At 39.0% G+C, this 22,985-nt stretch overlaps 1 protein-coding gene across 10 annotated transcripts in view; it reads right to left on the bottom strand.

Annotated features, from left to right (window-relative positions):
* Positions 1 to 9,055: 9,055 nt before the first annotated feature.
* The window catches only part of SERPINB7 (serpin family B member 7), a 59,345-nt gene continuing 45,415 nt past the window's right edge, over positions 9,056 to 22,985 (bottom strand). For all 10 annotated transcript variants that reach the window (XM_060173997.1, XM_060173993.1, XM_060173995.1 and 7 more), the window contains 4 exons: positions 19,850 to 19,967; positions 15,018 to 15,160; positions 13,540 to 13,686; positions 9,056 to 11,384 (listed from right to left, as the gene is read on the bottom strand). In XM_060173997.1, the coding sequence (XP_060029980.1) occupies positions 10,986 to 11,384; positions 13,540 to 13,686; positions 15,018 to 15,160; positions 19,850 to 19,967 (807 nt within the window). In that variant the 3' untranslated portion in view covers positions 9,056 to 10,985. The remainder of the gene's footprint in view (positions 11,385 to 13,539; positions 13,687 to 15,017; positions 15,161 to 19,849; positions 19,968 to 22,985) is intronic.

The following is a 22,985-nucleotide window of genomic DNA, read 5'->3' as shown; positions in this document are numbered from 1 at the left end:
CATTTCTCTCTGTCCTATCCAACAACGACGACATCAATAACAACAACAATAATAACTACACAATGAAAAACAACAAGGGCAGCAAAAGGGAAAATAAATAAATAAATAAACATTAAAAAAATACTTATAAAAAAAGAAAGTCTCAGTCAATGATATGAATACAGAAAAGAACCACACTGCCTTGTTTTAAGTGTGTACCTTTTTACCTCCAGCCCCAAAGCAAACACCTTTCACCGTTGTTTTCTTTGGTTAAGATTAAATAATTCCCCTTCACATTCTGATAAAACCCATCCAATTACATACAGGCAAGTCAAAGAAGGTCCAGTTCAGTATTTGTACATTTACCCTTTCTTCTGTTTAGTCAAAGTTCTACTTGGTAAGCCCAGAGCTATGTCTGTTCTCATAGACAAGTACAGCACTCAGCATAGTCCTCCAGTCTTTTCAGAATTTGGTTGCACAAGTCATTTTTCTTTGCACTGTGAGTTGACTGAAAGTGGTTTTACAGGGAGATAAAGCACGAATCTCCTGACATGTTCATTATCAAATAGACCACATCCTTAGGTCAACAAAATGACCAAAACACACAGAAAAAAAATTAAGAGACACTTAATGCCATAAGTTTTGTATAGTAAAGTGAGTGATCTTTTATAGCTACAAAATATATTAAACATTTGCAAACCAAATTCAATATATAGTATATATTACATACCTTCTCTGGCTATGACAAAAAGTTACTGATGTTTACTGAAAAAAAATAGAGTGGAGGAACTTGTCTTGGGAACTGGTAGCCGGTTGCTTTTCCTGACTTCTGAGATAAGACATGGTGAGTGGAATGTTCTTCTCTCTGACAGATATCTCTCAGAGAGATAGCAAAGTACGCTGAGTAAGAATTTCAAACATGTCTCATGGCAAATGCAGGCAGGGTTTCCACACAAGCAAAAGACAGAACTGTAGCCTCAACTTAAAGAGAGAACCATACTTTGTCTTATAATATTTTGAAATGAAGAAAGGAAGGATTTTCAACCCCAATGAGGAGCACCCTTTACACTATGATCCAGAATGTACTCAAAGCTGAAATCTGAGCTTCATAAAAGCTACTTAGCTTTACTACACAAGATGCTTTCTGCTATTTTTTTCTACTTTCTCTTTTATTTTTCAACTACCAAAGACAATTTACTAAATTGCTTTACAACCCATTGAGTCCCACCTCACAGTTAGCAAACATCAGTCTGAGAATGATTTAGATTCAAAAAAGAAAAGGGGAGAAGTATTCAATATGAAAAAAAAAAAGCTAACTTTATGGACCTTTTGATTCATAAAATAATGTTGTTCCCAGAGACTCAAAGAATAGTTAATCATTCACTGAAGTGCTATTCACGGATCCAGGTAGCTATTTGCAATGAGATGGTTAAGTATGCTTAATGATTGCCATGCTATAGCTAGAAGCATTCTATTAACAAAAGAACATTTACTGGTTTCTTTCATGCATGGATTCTCTAGTCTATAAAGTCTCTGATTAATAGCTAGGAGTGAGGGTGTGTCTCCCTGTCTATTGTCCTAGATGTTTCAAGTACTAGGTCATTGCATGTGAATACACCTTAAAGCCCTAGTTCCATAGAAATTATACCCATCTAGTGGCTCATGGTGGTGGCACTTGATTTCCTTTGTGCTACAATGCAGAGTTTTCATTCAGCATACTCTCACTTCGGTATAAAAGCAAGATTATTTTTTCCTGTGTTTATTGAGGAAGTGATGGCTTACAGTACCATGGTTGGCACATGGGTACAGTTTCTTGTCTCACCATGGTCCATGTCTACAAGACACTGTCACTCCCAAATTAGGTCCATTATTCTCTACCAGGACTTGAAAGCACACCATCCCTTCTTCACTAGAGTTCTTTGTCTTGGTATACTACACCAGTCCAAAGTTTACTTAGTGTTTTCATTTTCTGTTCTTGTATCTTAAATTCTGCCCATGTAAGATCATCCCATATATTTTTTTCTCCTTCCAGCTTACCTTACTTAACATGATTTCTTCAAGCTCTATCCAAGTTAAGGTGAAAAAAGGTGATTTCATCATTCTTAATAGCTGAACAGCATTCCACTATGTTTATGTACCACAACTTCCTCAGATACTAATCTGTTGTTGGACACCTAGGTTGTTTCCAAGTTTGGGATGTTCTAAGAAGACAAAAAATGGAGCTACTCTATGACCTGGCAATTCCTCTCCTGGGAATATATCCTAAGGAAGCAAGCACAACTATCCAGAGATCTACGTATACATAAGTTCATAGCATCACAATATATAATAGCAAACATTTTTAACCTGGTGAACCTAGGGATGAAAGTCAAGATAACTTTGAGTAGATGTGTGTGTGTGTGTGTGTGTGTGTGTGTGTGTGTGTGTGTGTGTGTGTGTTTGTGTGTGTGTGTGTGTGTGTGTGTGTGTGTATGTGTGTATATGCTTTGCTAAGGTTAGTTTTGGAGTGAGTGAGAGAACTGTAATAGGAAGTAGGTGAGTAGGGTATCTAAGTCTAATTAGATACTATTTCATTAGGAACTTTATACTGACTCACTGCAGACTACTGTGTCTGCATATGACCATGTTTTGAACCTCTTAAATCTGTCAAAGACAGTACTTATTTCAAAAAGTAAAAAAAAAAAAAAAAACTGCAATAAAAGCTCTCTGTGGATCCAAGTTATTTTCTGGGGAGATGATGTCATGACTGGAAAAGGAAGAGAAAGCTGAGTTGAGAAGAGAGTAGCTCCCTAATATGGAAAAGGGGTATAAATATTGTTGACTGTAAACCCCATAAATTTGATTTGGTCTAGGGGCCCATATTCAGCGTAGGAGCCTATGTGACCTCTGCATCCCTGTAGCTCTGAACTCACATTCTGTGGTCATGAGTAAAAAGAAACATTCCAAGCTGCCCCAGTATTGACCCATCTTCCTCAGGTGTAGCATAGAGTATATTGTCCATCCTCCCTTCGGAGGATGGAGCATTCTCTACCATTGTTGAACCAAGTTGAGGGCAAGGTCCTATGGGGGTCCCACAAAGGGGTCTATTTTGTTGTTCCTGATAGAGATTACCAGTAACAATGGAGAGAGGGATTTGTTTGAGGTCTAGGCCCATCATGTCTGTTTGGGAATCTCAGGACTCCCCTAATAGGGACCCAGCTGGTGGGGTGGCCTGATAGTGAGTAAAGAGTCATCGTTAAAGTATGCCAGTCTCTTGCCCTTATTCAGCTTTTGCAGCCCTTTCTTTGCTAAGGTTAGTTTTGGAGTGAGTGAGAGAACTGTAATAGGAAGTAGGTGAGTAGGGTATCTAAGTCTAATTAGATACTATTTCATTAGGAACTTTATACTGACTCACTGCAGACTATTGTATACTTTTGCTTTCAGATAATTTCAGGCTCAGGGAAAAAAAATAAAAAAACTAATATAGCCACAGGCCCTTTGGAATATAACTAAAATATGCCTACTAGCTATCTACAAAATGGAGAACCCCCCCCCCAACTCTTCATCTGCACTATTCCAGCCTTTAGGCCCATGATTTTTCCACAATTTGTTTGGCTTTGCATGTTAACTCTTTCCAGCCACCATATTCCAGATGCTAGCATGATGCAGACCAGACTTCTCTGGACAGATGACCCCACCAAATGTGTCCTGGAGCTCAGATTCCCCAGAGTCCCAACCTACTAGAGAAAGAGAGAGGCAGGCTGGGAGTATGGACAGACCAGTCAACACCCATTACAGAAACCAGACCTTCTACCTTCTGCATCTCACAATGGTCCATACTCCCAGAGGGATAAAGAATAGGAAAGCTATCAGGGGAGGGGATGGGATAAGGAGATCTGGTGGTGAGAATTTTGTGGAGTTGTACCCCTCTTATCCTATGGCTTTGTCAATGCTTCCTTTTTATAAATAAAAGATTAAATAAAATAAAAAATTTAAAAAGCAGTCTATCTTACATATTCTTGAAACTCAACTTCTACTTTTCTCTGACATGCTCTCTCTTTGCTCTGCTTATATTACTGCCATTTAAAGATTGCTAAGTTGGGCTAAGAGATAGTTCACCCAGTAGAGCACACAGCTTAGCAGGTGCAAGGCCCTGGAGTTCAGCCTCTGTACATATGGCACCATAGGTGATCCAGATGTATCTTCATACATGGTGTAGTTCTCTCTTTCTCTCTTCTGTTTGCTTCTCTCTCTCTCTCTCTCTCTCTCTCTCTCTCTTTTGTGTGCATGCGCTTTCAAAAAAACTAGGTTGGTTGAAGAGGCAACCCAAAGATGAATAAATGTTAAATGCTGCTAATTCGAAGTAATTGTGCTATGTGAAATAGTCAAGAAGTGAAAGGTTATTATCAGATGGCTTCATTCATGCATAGACTATAAATAACCCAAATGGCAATACACACACATACACATACATAAGACTCAATAAATTCAGCAAGCAAGTAGAAAGACCTAGAGAAGACACCATGAAGTTACTAATAAAATATTTACTACTTAGATCTAGAAATCCTCCTCTCCTACCCCCTACTTCACTTCTCTCAATCACTTGAAGTCTAATCTTGTCAGATAAAATAGGGACTATAAAGCTGGGTAAAGGCAAGTGACTGGTACATTTTAAAGATGGCCTTTTTGGTCAATATCAGACACTCACTCCATTATCTAGACCTCTAATCAGTGAATATTTGATTTCCCACAGAGATATGATGGGCCTAGACCTCTAATAGATCTCTCTCTCCACCTCACTGGTCAATTCCATTAGGAATATCAATATAAGCGATACTGTGGACCTCTCTAGGACCCTGCCCTCATAGCAGAGCAGCAATGGTAGGGACGTCCCCACTCTCTGAAGGCAGGCTCAATCAACCTTCTGTGCCACTTGAAGAAGACTGGTTCTGAAATGAGTGCATCCTAGAATGTTCCCAGCTGTGACCATGGACTGTGAGCTTAGACTGACAGCGACTCAGAGGTCACACAGTCTCCTGTACTAAATATGAATAGACATGGGCCTTAGGTCAGGTTGATAGGGGTTAACAATTAATGGTAGTTATCTTATATTTGGGAGCTACTCTCTGCTCTTATCCAGGATTTTAGTCCTGCTGTCAATTCTGACACCATTTTTCCAGACAACAATTTTAGTCTACCTGCATGCTAGCTTAACAGGCTCAATCTAAAATTACTAAAGTCATGAGCCACATGGAATATACCTAAAATAGACTTCACAGCTTCTTTCCACAGGAAGACCCCCTAGTTTCATTTGTTCTTCTCCTAACTTTGGGTTCCTGCTTACTGAAAAATTTGCTTTATATATTATTACCTTTCTGTCAACAAATTGCTGACACTGCCATGACACCATCCTGACCTTCCCAAGCAGACGGCCTCAACAATGTGTCCCAGAACATCACCTCTCCAGAGCCCTACCCCCATACGGAAAGATATAAATAGGCTGGGGGCATGTATTGAGCTGCCAAAGTCCATGTCCAGCAAAGAAGTAATTATAGAAGCCAGATCTTCCACCTTCAGCGCCCCAATAAAGAGTTTGGAGTCAGGGGTGCAGGTGGTAGTGCACCAAGTTAAGCTCAGATGGCATGAAGCACAAGGATGGGTGTAGGGATCCTGGTTGTAGCCCCTGGCTCTCCACCTGCAGAAGGGTCACTTCACAGGTGGTGAAGCATGTCTTCAAGTGTCTTTCTCCCCCACCTCTGTCTTCCTTTCCTCTCTCGATTTCTCTCTGTCCTATCCAGCAACAGCAATGGTAACAAGGGCAACACAATAAGGAAAATGACCACCCGGAGCAGTGGATTTATAATACAGGCACCGAGCCCCAGCAATAACCCTGGAGGCCAAAAAAAAAAAAAAAAAAAAGAATTTCGGTTCATACCCACAGAGAGGGATAAAGAATAGGAAAACTTCCAATGCAGAGGATGGGACTTGGAACTCTAGTGGTGGGAATTGTTTGAAATTGTACCCCTGTTATCTTACAATCTTGTTTTTCACTATTAATTCACCAAAAAAAGAGTAAAACAACAAAAAAAAAGAGGTTGAGGTAATAATTACGAATGTAATCTTTAGCGATGATCTCACTCACAGGCAGAAGTTGAAAAACAAGATCAGAAGAGAAAATACTAAGTGAAACTTGAGCTGGAGTTAGCGTATTGCACTAAAATAAAGGATTCTGGGGTGGGGGTGGGGGTTCAGGTCCTGGAACAGGATGGCAGAGGGCCTAGTGGAGGTTGTATTGGTATATGGAAAACTGGGAAATGTTATGCATGTACAAATTATTGTATTTACTGTCGACTGTAAAACATTAATCCTTCAGTAAAAAATAAATTTAAAAATAGTGTAATCTTTAAGTAAAACATAAGAGAGAGAATCAGAATCACTTGGATGCATGTAATATAGGAGATCAAAACTCAAGACCAAAGCACCACCTCCTGGATCATAAGGAATAATCTTAAGAGCTTTGTGTTTCTCCAGATCAAATGACAATGAATTCCCTAAACTCTTTATGGTATGGCTGTCATTGGAACTTTGCTAATGGATATGGTAAGGCTTATACATTTTAGAGGTATAGATCTGTATTCTGAAATTTAATAGTACTATAGACTAATATTTTGTTTGTTTGTTTGTTTTAATACTGCAATGACAAGATAACTTACCTGTTACTATGCCTGCTTAGTCATGAGCATGACTCTTGTTCAAGTTTTGCCCTTCCAAGATGAAGGAATCTTTGTGCTATAGTATCTTTCCCTTTCTTCCTCCATCTCTCTGCTTCTTTTTATTTATTTATTTATAAAATGGAAATGTTGACATGACTATAGGATAAGAGGGGTACATTGTGGGACCTGGTCTATATCTAGGTTTTGGGACTTTGTTAGGAAGTGAACAACCTGAAATGAAATTAGAGAACCTATGAAAGGAAAGGTCTCACCCGAGTAATGAGGCTGAAGGGTTGACATTCCATGGCTGATGTCTCTGGACACAGTCTGAAGTGAAGCATGCTGAGGTGGTACTCGTTGCATTGATTAGGCTGGGATCGGCGGATGCACTATCATTTGGTATGAACTGAGAGAGGCATGTAGCAAAGCAAGCCCCACCCTAGAGGATCTAGGACCTGTGGAGATATAGGCTCTGTAGGGGAAGTAGGGGGTTCCTGCTGTCTTAGGGTTTAAGAAGGCAATAGATAGTTATTGCTGCAATCAGATTATTTGGCAATTAGGTTAACTTTGAAAATCCCTTTGTTAGGGTTTGCTGTATCATACACAACATCACCATAATTTATGTCCTTTGACATTATTTGTATATAGCTGTGTCTTATAGAGTAATGCCACCAGTTTCTTCTGTTTTCCCTGGTCTATCCTTTTAAGAGAGTCAACATTTTAAAGACTCAGCCTATGGTCTGTGCATTAAAAAGTTTAAGACATTCAATCAAATTTTCCCCTCTCGTATTAATTAAATAGTGATTTATATGACTATAAGTTAATAGGAGTTTACATAAACACCATTTTCACCACCAAAAGACTGTCCCATCCCATCCTCCCCCTCAAATAGATGGGGTTTACAATCAACAATATTTATGCACTTTCCCATATTTGGGAGCTACTCTCTTTGCTGATCCAGCTTTTTTTGTCCCTTTTCCAGCCATTACATCATCTCCCCAGACAATAACTTGGATCCACCTGCATATCAGATGTCAGGCTCAGGAAAAAAAAAAGTAGTATAGTCATGAGCCCTTTGGACTATAACTAAAATAAGCGTACTAACCATCTACAAAATGGAGACCCCCAACTCTTCATCTGAACTACTTCAGCCTTTAGGTTTATGATTAGTCAACAATGATTTTGACTTTATATGTTAACTCTTTTTTTCAGCCACAAGGTTCCAGATGATACCGTGATGCCAATCAGACGCATTGTGGGCAGATGACCCTACCAATGTGTCCAGGAGCCCCACTTCCCCAGAGCCCTGCCTCACTAAGGAAAGAGAGAGATAGGCTGGGAGCATGGATCGACCTGCCAACGCCTATGTTCAGTGGGGAAGCAATTACAGAAGCCAGACCTTCTACCTTCTGCGCCCCATAATGACCCTGGGTCCATACTCCCAGAGCGCTAAAGAATAGGAAAGCTATCAGGGGAGGGGATGGGATACAGAGTTCTGGTGGTGAGTATTGTGTGAAGTTGTACCCCTCTTATCCTTTGTTTTTTTGGCCGTGCTTCCTTTTTATAAATAAAAATTTAAAAATATAATAATAATAATAACACTGCATACCAGTCAATTTCACTCTTAGAGAAAGTGTCTGACAGGCATAGCAATTATTTCAGATGAGGCAGGTGAGTGCTTATACTATTTTGTCAGGAGCTTTTCTACATCTTTCAAAGCATGTCATGCTATCTCATCCATATGCTATTCATGGAATTCACATTGAGTGTTTAAAATAAAGTTTTTGCCAGATCTAGAGTAATGACCACCACCACACATTACAGTTCAATTCTGACTTAACTAGTTGTTACTCAGGCAAAAGTCTTTTGTGATAAAAAACAATTTGGGCCAGGATATAGCTCACCTGGTAGAGTGCAGAACATCTATGAAGACTTGTGTTTGAGCCCTGCCTGGCACTACGTGGGGGGACAATGTAAGGCACTACCATCTCCATGGTAGATCTGTGCTGTGTCCTCTCTCTCTCTCTCTCTCCTTTCTTCCCTCCCTCTCCCTCTCCCTCTATGCCCCTTACTATCAGAAAATAAAAGGAAGGAAAATTGTAGGGTACAGTGGAAACATACAGACCCAAAGGGGCAAAAGCAAAAAAATAAATAAACACACAGAATTCAAAAGGATGTTGCTGTTTATAAAATGCTACTTCCATGGTTCATAGTCTACTCATTTTCAATCTGTTTTGTAAAGTCACATCTGGCGTATAGTATAAATACTCAGATTTGCTATTTAACAAGCATTCTTTCTTTTCATTGCTTACTAATTCAGCCTAGAAAATAAAGGACATTCCAGTAGGCTTACAATTTATCAGAGAAGAATCACACTCTACAGACACATTTTATTTATTCATTTATTCTTATAAGTAGAGAAAACACTTTAAAACTACACAGCTTCAGAAAGAATATGCTTTCAGGAGCACCTGGAAATTGGGCCTAAAAATTTGAAAACTATGTACATACTGAGTTCTCTATTCAGGAAAAGCCATCAGACATAAACTGAAAATTTATTCATGGAATGTACTGACTGGTTCCCAATTCCAGAACTTTATTTTTAGTATCTACATTCGACACTAATTTTAAGTCAGTAGAGTTAGTCTCACGCAGCTGCCGAAGTCAGCAAGAGAGATGTATCTTTTATTCCTGTTTCCAGGCATCAGAGCTTACTTCCCAGGTAGGTCAGTTACAGTGAAGCTAGAGTATTGGTGGTAAATTTAGAATAGCAGGGAAAATTCCCAGGGCTGCTGTTACATTCCCACTGCCCTGGATCTGTGCAAGTGACTATGGGAAGACTGTTGGGGATAGATAATGGATTTAGAAGTGACAAGATTTTGTTGAGGGTCTTTGCAATTATGTTTGTTCATCAGGGATATTTTCTATTTTTTTCTTGATCTAGGCTTGAGAAGTAATACAATTTCAAGCTTTTCTGTTTCTTCAAGATGTGCTAGTTTAGTAGTGTAGTGGTATTCATAGCAGTTGTATAATTCTTTGTATTTCTATGGTATCTGTTCTAATTTCTCCTCTTTTATTAATGATACCATTTAATAGGTTTCACTCTCTCTTTTTTCCTTATTGTGTCTGGCTAAGGATTTCTCAATTCTGTTTCCCCTTTCAGTAATTAACTCTTAAATTCATTGATCTTTTGTATTTTTTGTTGTTGTTTTTAATTTCATTTACTACTATTCATGCTCTAATTTTTTTTTACTATTTCCCTCCTTCTACTCACTTTGGGTCTGACTGACTGCTCTTTGTCTAGTTTCTTTAGGTGTGCTGTTAGGTTGTTTATTTGAGAAATGTCTTATTTCCTGATATAGGCCTTTACTATATGATCCTGTGATTCTTCTAGGTGTCTATCCAAAGAGCATGGAAGTATTTATTTACAGTGATACATGTTCACCGACATTCATGACAGTACTATATGTAATAGTCAAGATATAGAAAAACCAAATAGTAGATGCCCAACAGTAGATGCATAGATAAGGATGCCATGGTACACACACACACACACACACACACACACACACACACACACACACACATACACTCAGTAAGAAAAGATGAGACCTTTCCTTTTGCTACAAGGATGGAGTTGGAGGGAATCTTGTTAAGTGAAATCAGCCAAAAGTAGAAATACACACATTTGATGACATCACTTACATGTAGGATTTAAGAAATAAAGCAAGGGAGACAGAAAAAAACAGAACAAGGTAAAATGTTAATAATCCCATGGTTTATGTAAGGGGCAGGCAAAGTGGGAATGGGCTGAACGAAGGCAAATGGACCTTTGCTGGCAGGTAAACATACACCAGGGAGAAGTGGAGTTCTACCTCAGAGACAACATGGTCTGTAAATGGCATTTCCTTAATAAAACATTTGAAACACATGGGTGAAGTATATAGTGGTGTAAATGCTAAGACTAGGAGGTAGCTGACTAAGCTCAAACCCCACCACTACTATGGGGACAATGGAAGTGCCTAAGCTGTCTCTCCTTCTTTTTATGCTTCTCTTCTGTCTCTCCTTTATGTCTTTCTCTACCTGAATGAGAATACAAATGGTCCAAGAGCAATGCAACCCCAACTCCGCAAGAAAAGAAGGAACTGTGAAGAGCAGGGTCAGCAGAATCATCCAGGGTCTCAGAAAGGTCAAGCTATGAAAACATCCTCTGATCAACATTAGAAGGAAGTCAATGCAAAGGAAACCTCACGTACATGGTGATTCTTTGATGTGACATTTCAGGAGCCTCCATGATAGAAAACAATGGGATTGTCAAGGACAGGACACTTTGCCACTGAACAAAATTATGTCATCCTTCCTGATGACAAAGAGGAACGGGTGATCAGCTCTGAACACCATGGACTCAGGAAGCTGTTTTTCCACAATGTTACTTCCTGTAGCAGCAGCTGCCTCTGTGCCCTCCTCTGAAACTTCTATGTAGGACTTGTGCATGAGTTTGGATATATAGAGACGGCCTCCAGCTGCTATGCCAGAGAGATCCGCTCTGGACTCATCAAAGATGTCTTTCAGCCCAAGGGCTCTCAAACTGTTCTTGACTTCATAGTTCTTCTCTATCTTAAACGGAGGCAAAAACACCTCAACATACTGTGACTTCATTTTCTTTGGATTGGTCCAGTCCATCAGATTCTGAAAGGACAGTTTGTTTTCAATCTGTAGGAATGTTCAAAAGGCAATTTAGAACCATATGGTTAAGAAGCAATGAAATAGCAACTACAAATTATAAGCTCCCCTATGAACATATTAAAAATAGGTTTCCAATATTCCTATTCTTATCATCTATATTCCTATTTTTTTTGGTTCCTGCTCATTAATCATTTTGTCCTGCTTTATATATTACCACCTTTCAGTCACCGAGTTGCAGATACTACCGATTCCATACTGAATTCCCTGAACTCGTGGCTTCACCAGTGTGCTCCGAAGTCTCATCTTTCCAGAGCCTTCACCCACTAGGGAAAGATAGAAAAAGACTGGGGTATGGATTGACCTGTCAATGCACATGTCCAGTAGAGAAGCAATTAGAAGCCAGACCTCCCACCTTCTGCACCCTATAAAGAACTGTTGCCCATATTCCCCGAGTGTGGAAAAATGTTAGGGGAAGGTGACTAGGGGCTGTGAACTCCAACTCCATCAGGGCCCAGAAGAGAAGAGAAAAAAAGGAAGAGTATTTGGAAGTAGTATTAGGTATAGGTGTGACTTAGAAAGAAAGAGAAGGCAAGGACCATGGGAAAAAAAGTGGGCAAATACCTATAAATATAGACAGATAGTTATAGAAATAATAGTAAACCCATATCTGCAACCTTGGAAGGACTACTGTAGTCTCCCACAGAATGAATGAGGATTTAGAACCATAGTGGTGAGAATGGTCCATAATTATATCCCTGTTATCTTATAATTTTGTAAATCAGTATTAAGTCACTAATAAAATGTAAAGAATAAAATAAAGAGGGGAAATTTCATGAGTAGCAAAATATATAAAATTTCCCATAGTCATTTTCTTCTCGATATTCCTGGGTCAGTGTGCGAATGGCTTGGCAGGTGTCTGGAAATGGGAAATCATTAAAACAGGTAGTTCAGCCATGTGTGTTCTCTGCCCATATTTGAACATACATAGCAAAAGTTGTACATGCCAGTGGATATTTCTTATTAAGTTCAGATGTAATCCTAAATATACGTCCACAGCTGTTAAACTTTGTACTTTTTCAAAGTCCTAAATTTATAGAATCAATTAATCTAAGTAATTTTTGTATGTGCATTATCCAGTTTGTGTTTAATCTGCAGTAACTATTCTGAGTAATTTTGAAATATTAATATTTCGTATGGCTACAGTTCATGGTATCATCTTCCTATTTGTGTCCAATGAAAAAAATGTAAATGAAATAAAGCACATATGTCTTGAATCCAGTAAGCGCTCAGTAAGTATTCACATGAACTGAAATAAAGAGAAGTGAGACCCAGGCCTCTGAGACTGCAGATTTCAGACCAAGGAAAGTAAATTTTTAGAAAGAGGAACAAGGTCGGAAAAAAAGCTGGGGGTCTGAGCCAATGATAATGTTGAATCAAAGAACCTCGTTTTCACTGGGTATTGTGCCAATCTGTTGCTCCTGTTACATCAGTCACAGAGAAGCCTTCAACCTTGCTTTTTCTAGAGACTCAGTACAAAGTGAATCTCATAAGCCTAGGACTTCAACATGCCATCATGTCACTTTGTCTAAAGATAGCAAGCCAACCAGAATCTCAGTACTATATGGAAGGATTTTTCACAGTCAAGGGCAACAAAGATCTACATTTATGTCTCTTCCTTCCCAAAGTTGAGATTTGAGAAGATTCAACTTTAAAGCTAGTCAACTAACACTCTCCTAACTTAGGTAAATTACTCTCAAGTCTTATAGTGAGGACTGACATACAGTTAGTGTCCTTCAAATGTTTTTTGGCACACCAATTGAGAGAAGATACACCTGGTAGAGCACACACACTACCATGCACACATTATCAAGGACCTGAGTTCAAGCCCCCAGTTCCCACCTGCAGGAGACAAGCTTCATGAGTGATGAAGCAGTGCTGCAGATGTCATTTTTTTCTCTCATTCTCTGTCTCCTCTTTCCTTCTCAATTTCTCTCTACCTCTATCAAAAAGTAAAAGAGTAAGAAAAACAAAAAGTAAAAACAAAAAAAAATGTTTCTCACACAAATGGGTAAGCCTATAAGTTTCTAACATTCCGAAAACCTGAAATTTCAAAATTTGTAAGCACAACTAACAGTCTGCTAAAAAGAATCCCACAACAGTGGAGAGGACAGTGGTGACTTACTTGGGACAGGTCATTCTCAGGCAGCATGATGTACATGCTAATGCCACCAAGATACCTGAGTTCAAGAACCTGCATGGGCGGTTCTCTAATGACAGACATATTGAACCTCCGTTCTTGGTGCATCATGGAGACTGGTTTCCCAGGACACTGAAAATCAAGTCACAAAACATTTCATTTTATTACCACCATGGTTATCATTAGGGACAACAAATCCACCACTCCCAGTAGTCATTTTTTTCTCCCCACCCCACCCTTTATTTCTTATTAGATAGGACAAAGAAATATTGAGAGGGGGGAGAGAAATAGAAAGGGAGAAAGAAAGAAAGAAAGAAAGAAAGAAAGAAAGAAAGAAAGAAAGACACCTGCATACCTGCTTCAGCATTTGTGAAGCTTCCTCCCTGTAGGTGGGGATCAGGGGTTCGAACCTGGGACCTTATGCACCACAGAGTATAAGCTTATCGAGGCACACCTCCACCAGCTACCCAAAATAATGTTAACTTATTCAATTTTTAGATAAAGACTGAGAGAGACTGAAAGGGAAGGGGACAGAGACAGAAAGAAATGTGAAGTTTCCTCAGGTAGGAGTAGCCCAGGTAGCTTGAATTTGGGTCCCTTAATATTATGATGTGTATCTCTACCAAGTGCACCACCACCACCTGGCACCCACAAAATGATTTATATAAGCTCAAACTAATTTCACGGACCTATTGTGTACAACTAGAGTAGTGCTACAAGTCCAGCTCAGTTGATCCTGTAGAACTTTCTGGCACTTCCTGGCACATTGCTATTAGATTTTCTTCACAGATGACTCTATCTAAACTGCCTGAAAATACACTCAAGAGGGTGGTTGAAAGTCAACTCACCTGGTGCAGCATCACTACCCAGATTTAAGCCCCAACGTGGCATGGGAGTACCATGGACAGCACCAAGCCTATGTTCCACGGGTAATGAAGCAATGTGATGGTGTTTCTCTTCTCTCTGTCTCTTTCCCCAACCCCCTCTCTGAAATTTGGAAAATAAATAAAATTTGTCCAGAAGCAATGAAATTGTACATGCTTTAGGCTCCCAGCTCCAAAAAAAAAAGAAAGAAAAAAGAAGAAAAAAAAATGAAAAGAAAGAAGGGCATGTAGGGCCAGGCGGTGGTGCACCTGATTAAGCAAACAGACTGCAGTGTGCAAAGACCTTGGTTCCAGTCCCTGGTCCCCACCTGCAGGAGGAAAGCTTCAAGAATGGTAAAGTAGGGCTGAAGGAATCTCTCTGCCTCTTTTCCTCTCTGCCTCTCCCTCCTCTCTATAGCTATTAAGTAAATAAATAAATAAATAAGAAGCACATGTCAACTTATGAGAGGACTGCTTTCATACAAAAACAAGAATTTGTCTTGTAAGCAATTGATCCAGCATTTGTCTACATGCCACAAATTCTACAAAAGAATACTATGGATCAATAAAAGATGTATTAGAGTAATTTGATCCTCATACCTTGGGAGATCTGAAACGACAGTTCAGGGTTTTACTCTTGGTGAAGGCTGACTCCCACTTGCCTTTGAAGTACACGGCATTCGCCAGCACCATGACAGCTGATGAGCTAATGCTTCCTTCATGAAAGATGTTCTTGATTTTACCTATACAAAATTTAATTGACAAAAAAAAAAGTTGATTTTCATGTAAACCTTAAGAAATTTTCTTTAGGATGACAGAGGACCTAAAGGGGGTTGTATTGTTATATGGAAAACTGAGAAATGTTATGCATGTACAAACTATTGTATTTACTGTCAAATGTAAAACATTAAATCCCCAATAAAGAAAATTTTAAAAAAGAAATTTTCTTAAAAGCCAAGTAGGTAAGCAGGAGGATTTTTTTCTATTGCATATAATAATCATTCTAGCACTCATCATCTGTGAGCAGCGATAATAATTAACGTAAATATGCCCTAGAAACAATGACTGTACCCAGAAATTTCAGAGGCCTGCATATGTAACCTTTGGTTTAATCTTCAAAAACTCCCCGTGAGGTCAGCACTATGACTGATTCTATTTCTGTTTCCGGTTTAGGGAAATAGGTCAAGGAGAGATTAAATGGCTAATGCAAAGTGGAGCAACAAGGAAGTTATGAAAACAGAATCAAATCCAGGAAGAGAAATCCCAGAGCCTTTCCTTTTTTTAGACACCATGCTGCTACCTTCATAGAAGAGGCCACAACGCAAGTGAAATTTCATTATGGTTAAAGCAGGAATGGCTTCCTTCATTCTGCACTTATGAGTTTTATTGACTGCCAAGCACTATTCTGGAAACTTGACTCACAACAATGAGACACAGTTCTTGCATCACTAGCTCACAGTCCAAGACATAAGAGGCAACAACTAGAGACCGCTGTTTCACACTGCATCATTGCATGTGCTTTGGCAGCTTAGATTAGAAGGGCTCAACCAGAATTGGATCTTCCACTTAGACAGAAAGAAGAGTGAGGGGGTGGCTTGAATGTTCACAAATCTTGAAGAGCAACACGTTTGGGGAAACTCACTCATTTCAATGTACTGGAATTGGTAAGAGTAGGGTTTAAAGTTTTGAATGTCTAGTATGAAGCACAAGGACCCACACAAGGGACCCAGTTCGAGCCCCTGGCTCCTCACCTGTCACAAGTGGTGAAGCAGGTCTACAGGTGTCTATCTTTCTCTCCCCCTCTCTATCTGCCCCTATTCTCTCAATTTCTCTCTGTCCTATCTAATAAAAAAGGACGAAATGGCCTCAAGGAGTAGTGAACTTGTAGTGCAGGCACCAAGCCCCAGTAATGACCCTGGAGAAAAAAAAAGTTTTGAATGTCTGGTGATAATTTAGGGTTACCCTGGAGGTGATAGGAAATGATCATTTAGGATAAATGAACAACAAGAAAACATGCTCATAACAGGCTATATTACATTTTCAAAATGTTGGCTTTCTGCTGTGTGGAGAGTGAGAGACAGGAGATATGGGTGGGTTTGTCAAAATGTCTGAAGCATTCTGAAGTGTTCTCCCAAATATATACTCAGAAGCTATGCTTGTCAAAATTGGAACAATTAGACATAGATTTGCATGAGAAAGAAAAGAAGAGAAATAACTGGTTCAAATGAATAAAGGTATTACCAGTCCGGTATCCAAATTCTACATACTAACTAGAATCCCACCCCATTACTAGAAAAGTAATTGCATATTTTTTTATTTATAAGTAGTGCATTTGAAACATACAGTGGTTAATGGTACAATTGAATGGAATGATGAATGAATAAATGAATGAATATAAAGAAAATTGAAATGCTGTACTTTTTTTATTCTTAAAGAAAATGACTCCTTTTAATGACAGCAGAATTTCCATGATACATCTTGAAATAAACTTATGTCAAAGCGAAAATGTACAAGACATCAAAAAAAAAAAAAAAACCTCGAGGTATAATTGATATATAAGATTACATTCAGTTTGGGAATACAGCATAATGATTTGATACTTGTAGATACTGTAAAATGATCACCATAAATCTACTTAACCTAAAGTAACTCAGTGGGATTCTTGCCCAAGTTGGTGGCCAAAGCTGAAGTGTAATCCAGATGAGAGCTCAGCTAAGACTGACTAAAGTTGATCAAGGAGCGTTTTTGTGTCAACTACTATCATTTTTATAATTATTATTTTAAACTGTTAAGTAACATACAATTAGTTCTTGGAATAAGAGTACAATATTTCTTGGCCAGAAAAATAAATACTGTATTCTTATTCCAAGAACTAATTGTATGTTGCTTGACAGTTTAAAAGAATGCAAGTCACATATCCTATGTTTGAGAGAAAACTATAGTAGCAAATAGATATGTGTTGTCCACAGTAGCAACCAAAATTAAATCTTAGGTGAAGAAACCACATAGATTTGTAATCATCTAATTAACAAACTATTTGTCTGAATAACAGACTATTCGTTGAAATAAAATTTCCATATTTGTTTTGTTCTACATCAGAACATTATCCAGAATTCAGTTTTAGTTGTGAAAGAGACTTAACAATAAAAAGATGTACTGGGGTGGAGGAGCAGCTAGTGGTGGCTCATTTGGAAAAGCCCACATGTAGCATGCGGGCAGATCTTTTGATAAGACACCACATGGAGGTGTCTGCAGGAGGGAAGCTTCACAGGAGTGAAGCAGCAGTGCTGCAGTGTCTTGCTTCTGTCTTCCTGTCTCCTCTCTCCTCTCTTTCTCTCTCCCCCCTCCTTCCCTCTCCTTCTCCTATCTTTGTCACATGCTATAAAAAAGAAGTAAAGGAAGGAAAGAAGAAGGGAGAAAGGGACAAAGGAAGGGAAGCAGGGAGGGTGGGAAATGGCTGGTGCTAGGAGAAGAGTATCTGTGCAGGTACTGAGTACCAGTGACAACCCTGGCTGATAATTAAATATATATATATATAATTAAAATAAAATAAAATGAATTCTGGAAAGGTACTGTCTTTGTCACATATGTTATTTTGATAAATGAATTTTAAAAATATGCATTCTTGATAAGTAAAGATATGAACATATTTTTTCACAGAAGATATCATAAGTTTAGTAAGAGTATTCAAGTCAAAAAGGAATAGTCAAACATTGGATTGATCTTCAGAATGAAAATAATGCCCTATAAGATACTCTTAGTCCTTCTAAGGCAAGCATAAACCTATGGGACTACACCAAATTAAAAAGCTTCTATCCAGCAAAAGAAACCACTACCCAAACTAAGACACCCCCTCACAGAATGGAAGAAAATCTTTACATTCCACATATCAGACAAGAAGCTAATAACTAAAATATATAAAGAGCTTGCTGAACTCAACAACAAGAAAACAAATAACCCCATCTAAAATTGGGGAGAGGACATGGACAGAATATTCACCAAAAAAGATATCTAAAAGGCTGAAAAACACATGAAAAAATGCTGCGTCTTTGATTGCCAGAGAAATGCAAATAAAGACAACAATTAGATACCATTTCACTCCTGTGAGAATGACATACATCAGAAAAAGTAACAGCAGAAAATGCTGGAAGGTCAAAGGAACCCTCCTACACTGCTGGTGGGAATGTCAATTGGTCCAATCTCTGTGGAGAACAGTCTGGAGAACTCTCAGAAGTCTAGAAATGGACCTACCCTATGATCCTGCAATTCCTCTCCTGGAGACATATCCTAAGGAACCCAAGACACACATCCAAAAAGATCTGTGTACACATATGTTCTTAGCAGCACAGTGTGTAATAGTCAAAACCTGGAAGCAACCCAGGTGTCCAACAACAGATGAGTGGCTGAGCAAGTTGTGGTCTATATACACAATGGAATATTACTCAGCTACAAAAAAAAAGGTGACTTGACCGTTTTCAGCCGATCTTGGATGGACCTTAAAAAAAATCATGTTAAGTGAAATAAGTCAGAAACAGGAGAATGAATATGGGATGATTTCACTCTCAGGCAGAAGCTGGAAAACAAGATCAGAAGAGAAAACACAAGTAGAACCTGAACTGGAGTTGGCGTATTGCACCAAAGCAAAAGACTCTGTGGTGGGTGGAGGGAGAATACATGTCCAAAAAAGATAACAGAGGACCTAGTGGGGTTTGTATTGTTATATGGAAACCTGGGAAATGTTATGTATGTACAAACTATTATATTTATGGTTGAATGTAAAACATTAATTCTCCAATAAAGAAAAAAAAAGAAATTAAGCAATAAAAAAAGACACCCTTATTCCTTGTTTTTTAGGTCTAAGTTATTAAATAGGGGCCAGGAGGTGGCACACCTGGTAGAGGACACATGCTACCATTCATGAGGATCCAGGTTTAAGCCCCCATCATCACAAGCAGAGAAGAGGGAGATACTAGAAGTGTCTTTCTTTGTATCTCTTTCCCTATCCCTCCTTCAGTTCCTCTCTCTATTTTTCTCTATCATTTAAAAAAAAACTGCCAACAGAAATGGTGTTGTGCAAGCACCAAATACCAATGTTAACCCTGGTGGCAAAAAGTAAAATAAGATATGTTTAAGTTGCTATCACAAATTGCTTGTTACTGATTTATGAATTTGTCATAATAAAATTAATGTGTCTCACTGCACTGCTTCCAATGAAAATGAGATCATATCATGTGCAAGGTTTCTGGAAATTATAAAGCATATAAATCAAGTATGACTTAAAAACTACATTTCAGACAAAAACCTAAGCAATTTTAAGTAATAACCATCACGTGAGATTAGAAGGGGTTGTTTCCTCTGAGATTTAAAGATAAACCTTCTCACTAACTACATACAACAGACACACTCTGTACAAAACTAGGCAGTGCACTCACCGTGTGTTTCATAATTGATCCATTTATTGATTTTATACCGGGTGTCTTCTACATCATTTGTAAAGTCTACATGTTCCACTTTGGCATTGTACAATTTTTCAGCACACCTAATAAAGTCCTACAAATATGAATAAAAGATAGACAGTTTTTGTATTTATAAACCACCCAGTAGGCACATAAGAAAAAATAGTTTTGAGCCCATGCTCAGCCGAGAAACAGCTACAGAAGTCAGAAGTCCTACCTTCTTCTCTCCATAAACAACCTTGATCCGTACTCCCAGCGGGGGAAAAGTGATAGGATGAAGATAAAGGAACTCTGCACTCCAGCTCCATCAGGAGAGAGAGAGAGAGAGAGAGAGAGAGAGAGAGAGAGAGAGAGAGAAAGGAGAGGGATATATGGAGGTAGTTATGATGCTATATGTGGTGTGGTTTAGAGGGAGAGTGAAGATTGAATAAGGAAAAGAAGGGGCAACTATGTATAAATGTGGACAGATAGCTGTAGAGAAGATGGTCAGCCCATGTCTACAACCTTAGGGGAACTGTGGTGGATTGCAGTGGGGAGAGTGGAGATTCAGAACTCTAGTGGTGGGAATGGTGTGGATTCAAACCCCTGTCGACATGTAATTCTGTAATGCAAAAATATAAAATAAAATAAAAAAGGAAAACAGTTATGAACTTCTCCCTTCCCTCCATCTCCTTAATGTAAGGATTCCTTCCTGTCTCAGAGAGGATGGTAGAGGGTCAGGGACTCAGCTCAGCCTGTGAGAGCACCAATTTGTCTCATGAAATTCCAAATGTCACTGGCTCCATCCCTGGCACTACCTTATGCCAGAGCTGAGCGAAGTACCGATCCTTTCTCTTTCTCTCTGCATCTTCTCTCATAAAATATTACGTAAGTATTTTGAAAGATGTAAATATATATATATGTACATGCATAATACACACCATTCCAGTAGATACTTAAGTTATTTCTACATCTTAGCTAGTATGAATTAATGCTTCTGTGAATATAGGGCTACACATATCTTGTTGACTTTTTTGCTTTTGTATTTAGATAAATAAGCAGAAGCAAAATTTGTGGATCATGTATGAAGGAAATATGCCGAGGCCTGACCCCCACCGTCATAGAAAGAACTTATCTAACTGAAACAGACGGGAGGGGAAGACCTCTTACCACACTGGAAAACCTACTCCTGCCCTACAACCAACACATCCAGCCAGAAATATTTCTGAATGGAACATAAATCTAAGACCACCAAGCCAGAAATAGCCCTGAGTTAAGACCCTATGTAACACACACCAAGGTGTCCCAGGGCAGGCTCCTCAGCTCCCCCTGGCTGGGTTCTCTTGATCCAGAGAGATTTGAAGCAACAGTAAGAGTTTCACTCTTGGAGAAGGCTGACTCTCACTTACCTTTAAAGTACACAGTGCTCACCAGCACCATGACAAGCTGAGGAACGAATGCTTCCTTCAGGAAAGGGGTTCCTATGCTGCCCCTGGCTCGGGTCTCTCACTTTCCCAGCCAGGGCTCCTAAAGTAGGCAGGAGCTCCCTTTTCTTCACATCCTCACCAACCTTTGTTTCAGGGCTTCTTGATAACTGTGTTCTAAAATCTATGTGGCAATGGCCCATTGTGGTGTTGTGATTTGCTTTTCTCTGATGGCAAGTGATAAGTTCCTCTTGTTCAAGTGCTTGTTAGCTACCTATATATCTCCTTTCTTTCTTGACTTTTCTTTCTTTCTTAAGCATTCTTTCTTTTTCTCTCTCTTGCATTGTTCCTTTTTTGAGTCTATTCTAATCGTACCTTTGAAAACAAAGCTTCAGGACTCTGAGGGGACATTTCCTCCACTCATACCTCACTCTTTCATGTATGTCTTCCTTAGTGAAATGCAAATTGATTTTTTATTTTTTGGCATCCAGGGTTATTGCTGGGGCTTGATGCCTGCACCATGAATCCACTACTCCTGGAGGCTATTTTCTTCCCCTTTGGTTGCCCTTGTTGTTTTAGCCTTATTATGGTTATTGTTATTGATGATGTCATTGTTGGATAAGACAAAGAGAAATCGAGAGAGGAGAGGAGACAGAGAGGGGGAGAGAGAGACACCTACAGACCTGCTTCACTGCCTGTGAAGCAACTCCCCTGCAGGTGGGGAGCCAGGGGCTCAAACTGGGTTCCTTATACTGGTCCTTGCACTTTGCACCACGTGCGCTTAAGCCGCTGCACTACTGCCTGACTACCGCAAAATATTTTTTATCTATGTTTTCTTTTAATAATTTTATGATTTCATGTCTTACGTTTAAATATTTATTCCATTTGGGTTAACTTGGTGCATGTCATATTAGTCCAGCTTTACTTTTTCACGTGTGACTGTCAGTCTTTTTTTTTTTTTTTTTTACCAGAGCACTTATCAGCTCTGGTTTTTGGTGGTGTGGGGGACTGAACCTAGGACTTTGCAGCCTCAGCCACGAGACTTTCTTTGCATAACCATTATGCTACCTACCCCACCCCTGTTCAATCTTCAAACATTATTCATCAATGCTACCTTGCTTTACTCATTGTATGATCTTGCCTTCCTTGTCATAAATTAATAAGTTTACCATAGGCTTATTTGTTGACAGTCTTTGTTCCTGTGAGCTCTGTATCTGTTTCTGTCAATATCATATTGTTTTGATCACTACAATTTTGAAATGTCAGTATAATTTGAAATCAAGAAATGGCATACCTCCTGTTTTGTTCTTTCTTTGCAAGACTGCTATGAAAAAGAACTTGTTAAAAAAAACAGATCAAATTGATGGGGTTTACAGTCAACGATATTTATATACTTTTCCCATATTTGAGAGCTACTCTCTTCCCTGATCCAGCTTTCTAGCCCTTTTTCCAGTCATGACATCATATCCCCAGACAATAATTTGGGTCAACCTGCATATCAGAGGTCAGGCTCAGGGGGAAAGAAACTAGTATAGTCATAGGTTCTTTTAAATATAACTAAAATAGGCCTACTAACTATATACAAAACAGACACACACACCCCCAATTCTTCATCTGAACTATTCCAGCCTTTAGGTTCATGATCAGTCAACAATGAGTTTGGCTTTATATGTTAACTCTTTTTTCAGCCACCAGGTTCCAGATGCTAA

Source organism: Erinaceus europaeus, chromosome 15 (genome assembly GCF_950295315.1).
Source record: "Erinaceus europaeus chromosome 15, mEriEur2.1, whole genome shotgun sequence".
In the NCBI taxonomy this organism is placed as follows: domain Eukaryota; kingdom Metazoa; phylum Chordata; class Mammalia; order Eulipotyphla; family Erinaceidae; genus Erinaceus; species Erinaceus europaeus.
Note: the sequence above shows the minus strand (reverse complement) of the source record. Positions and strands in the feature narration are given on the sequence as shown.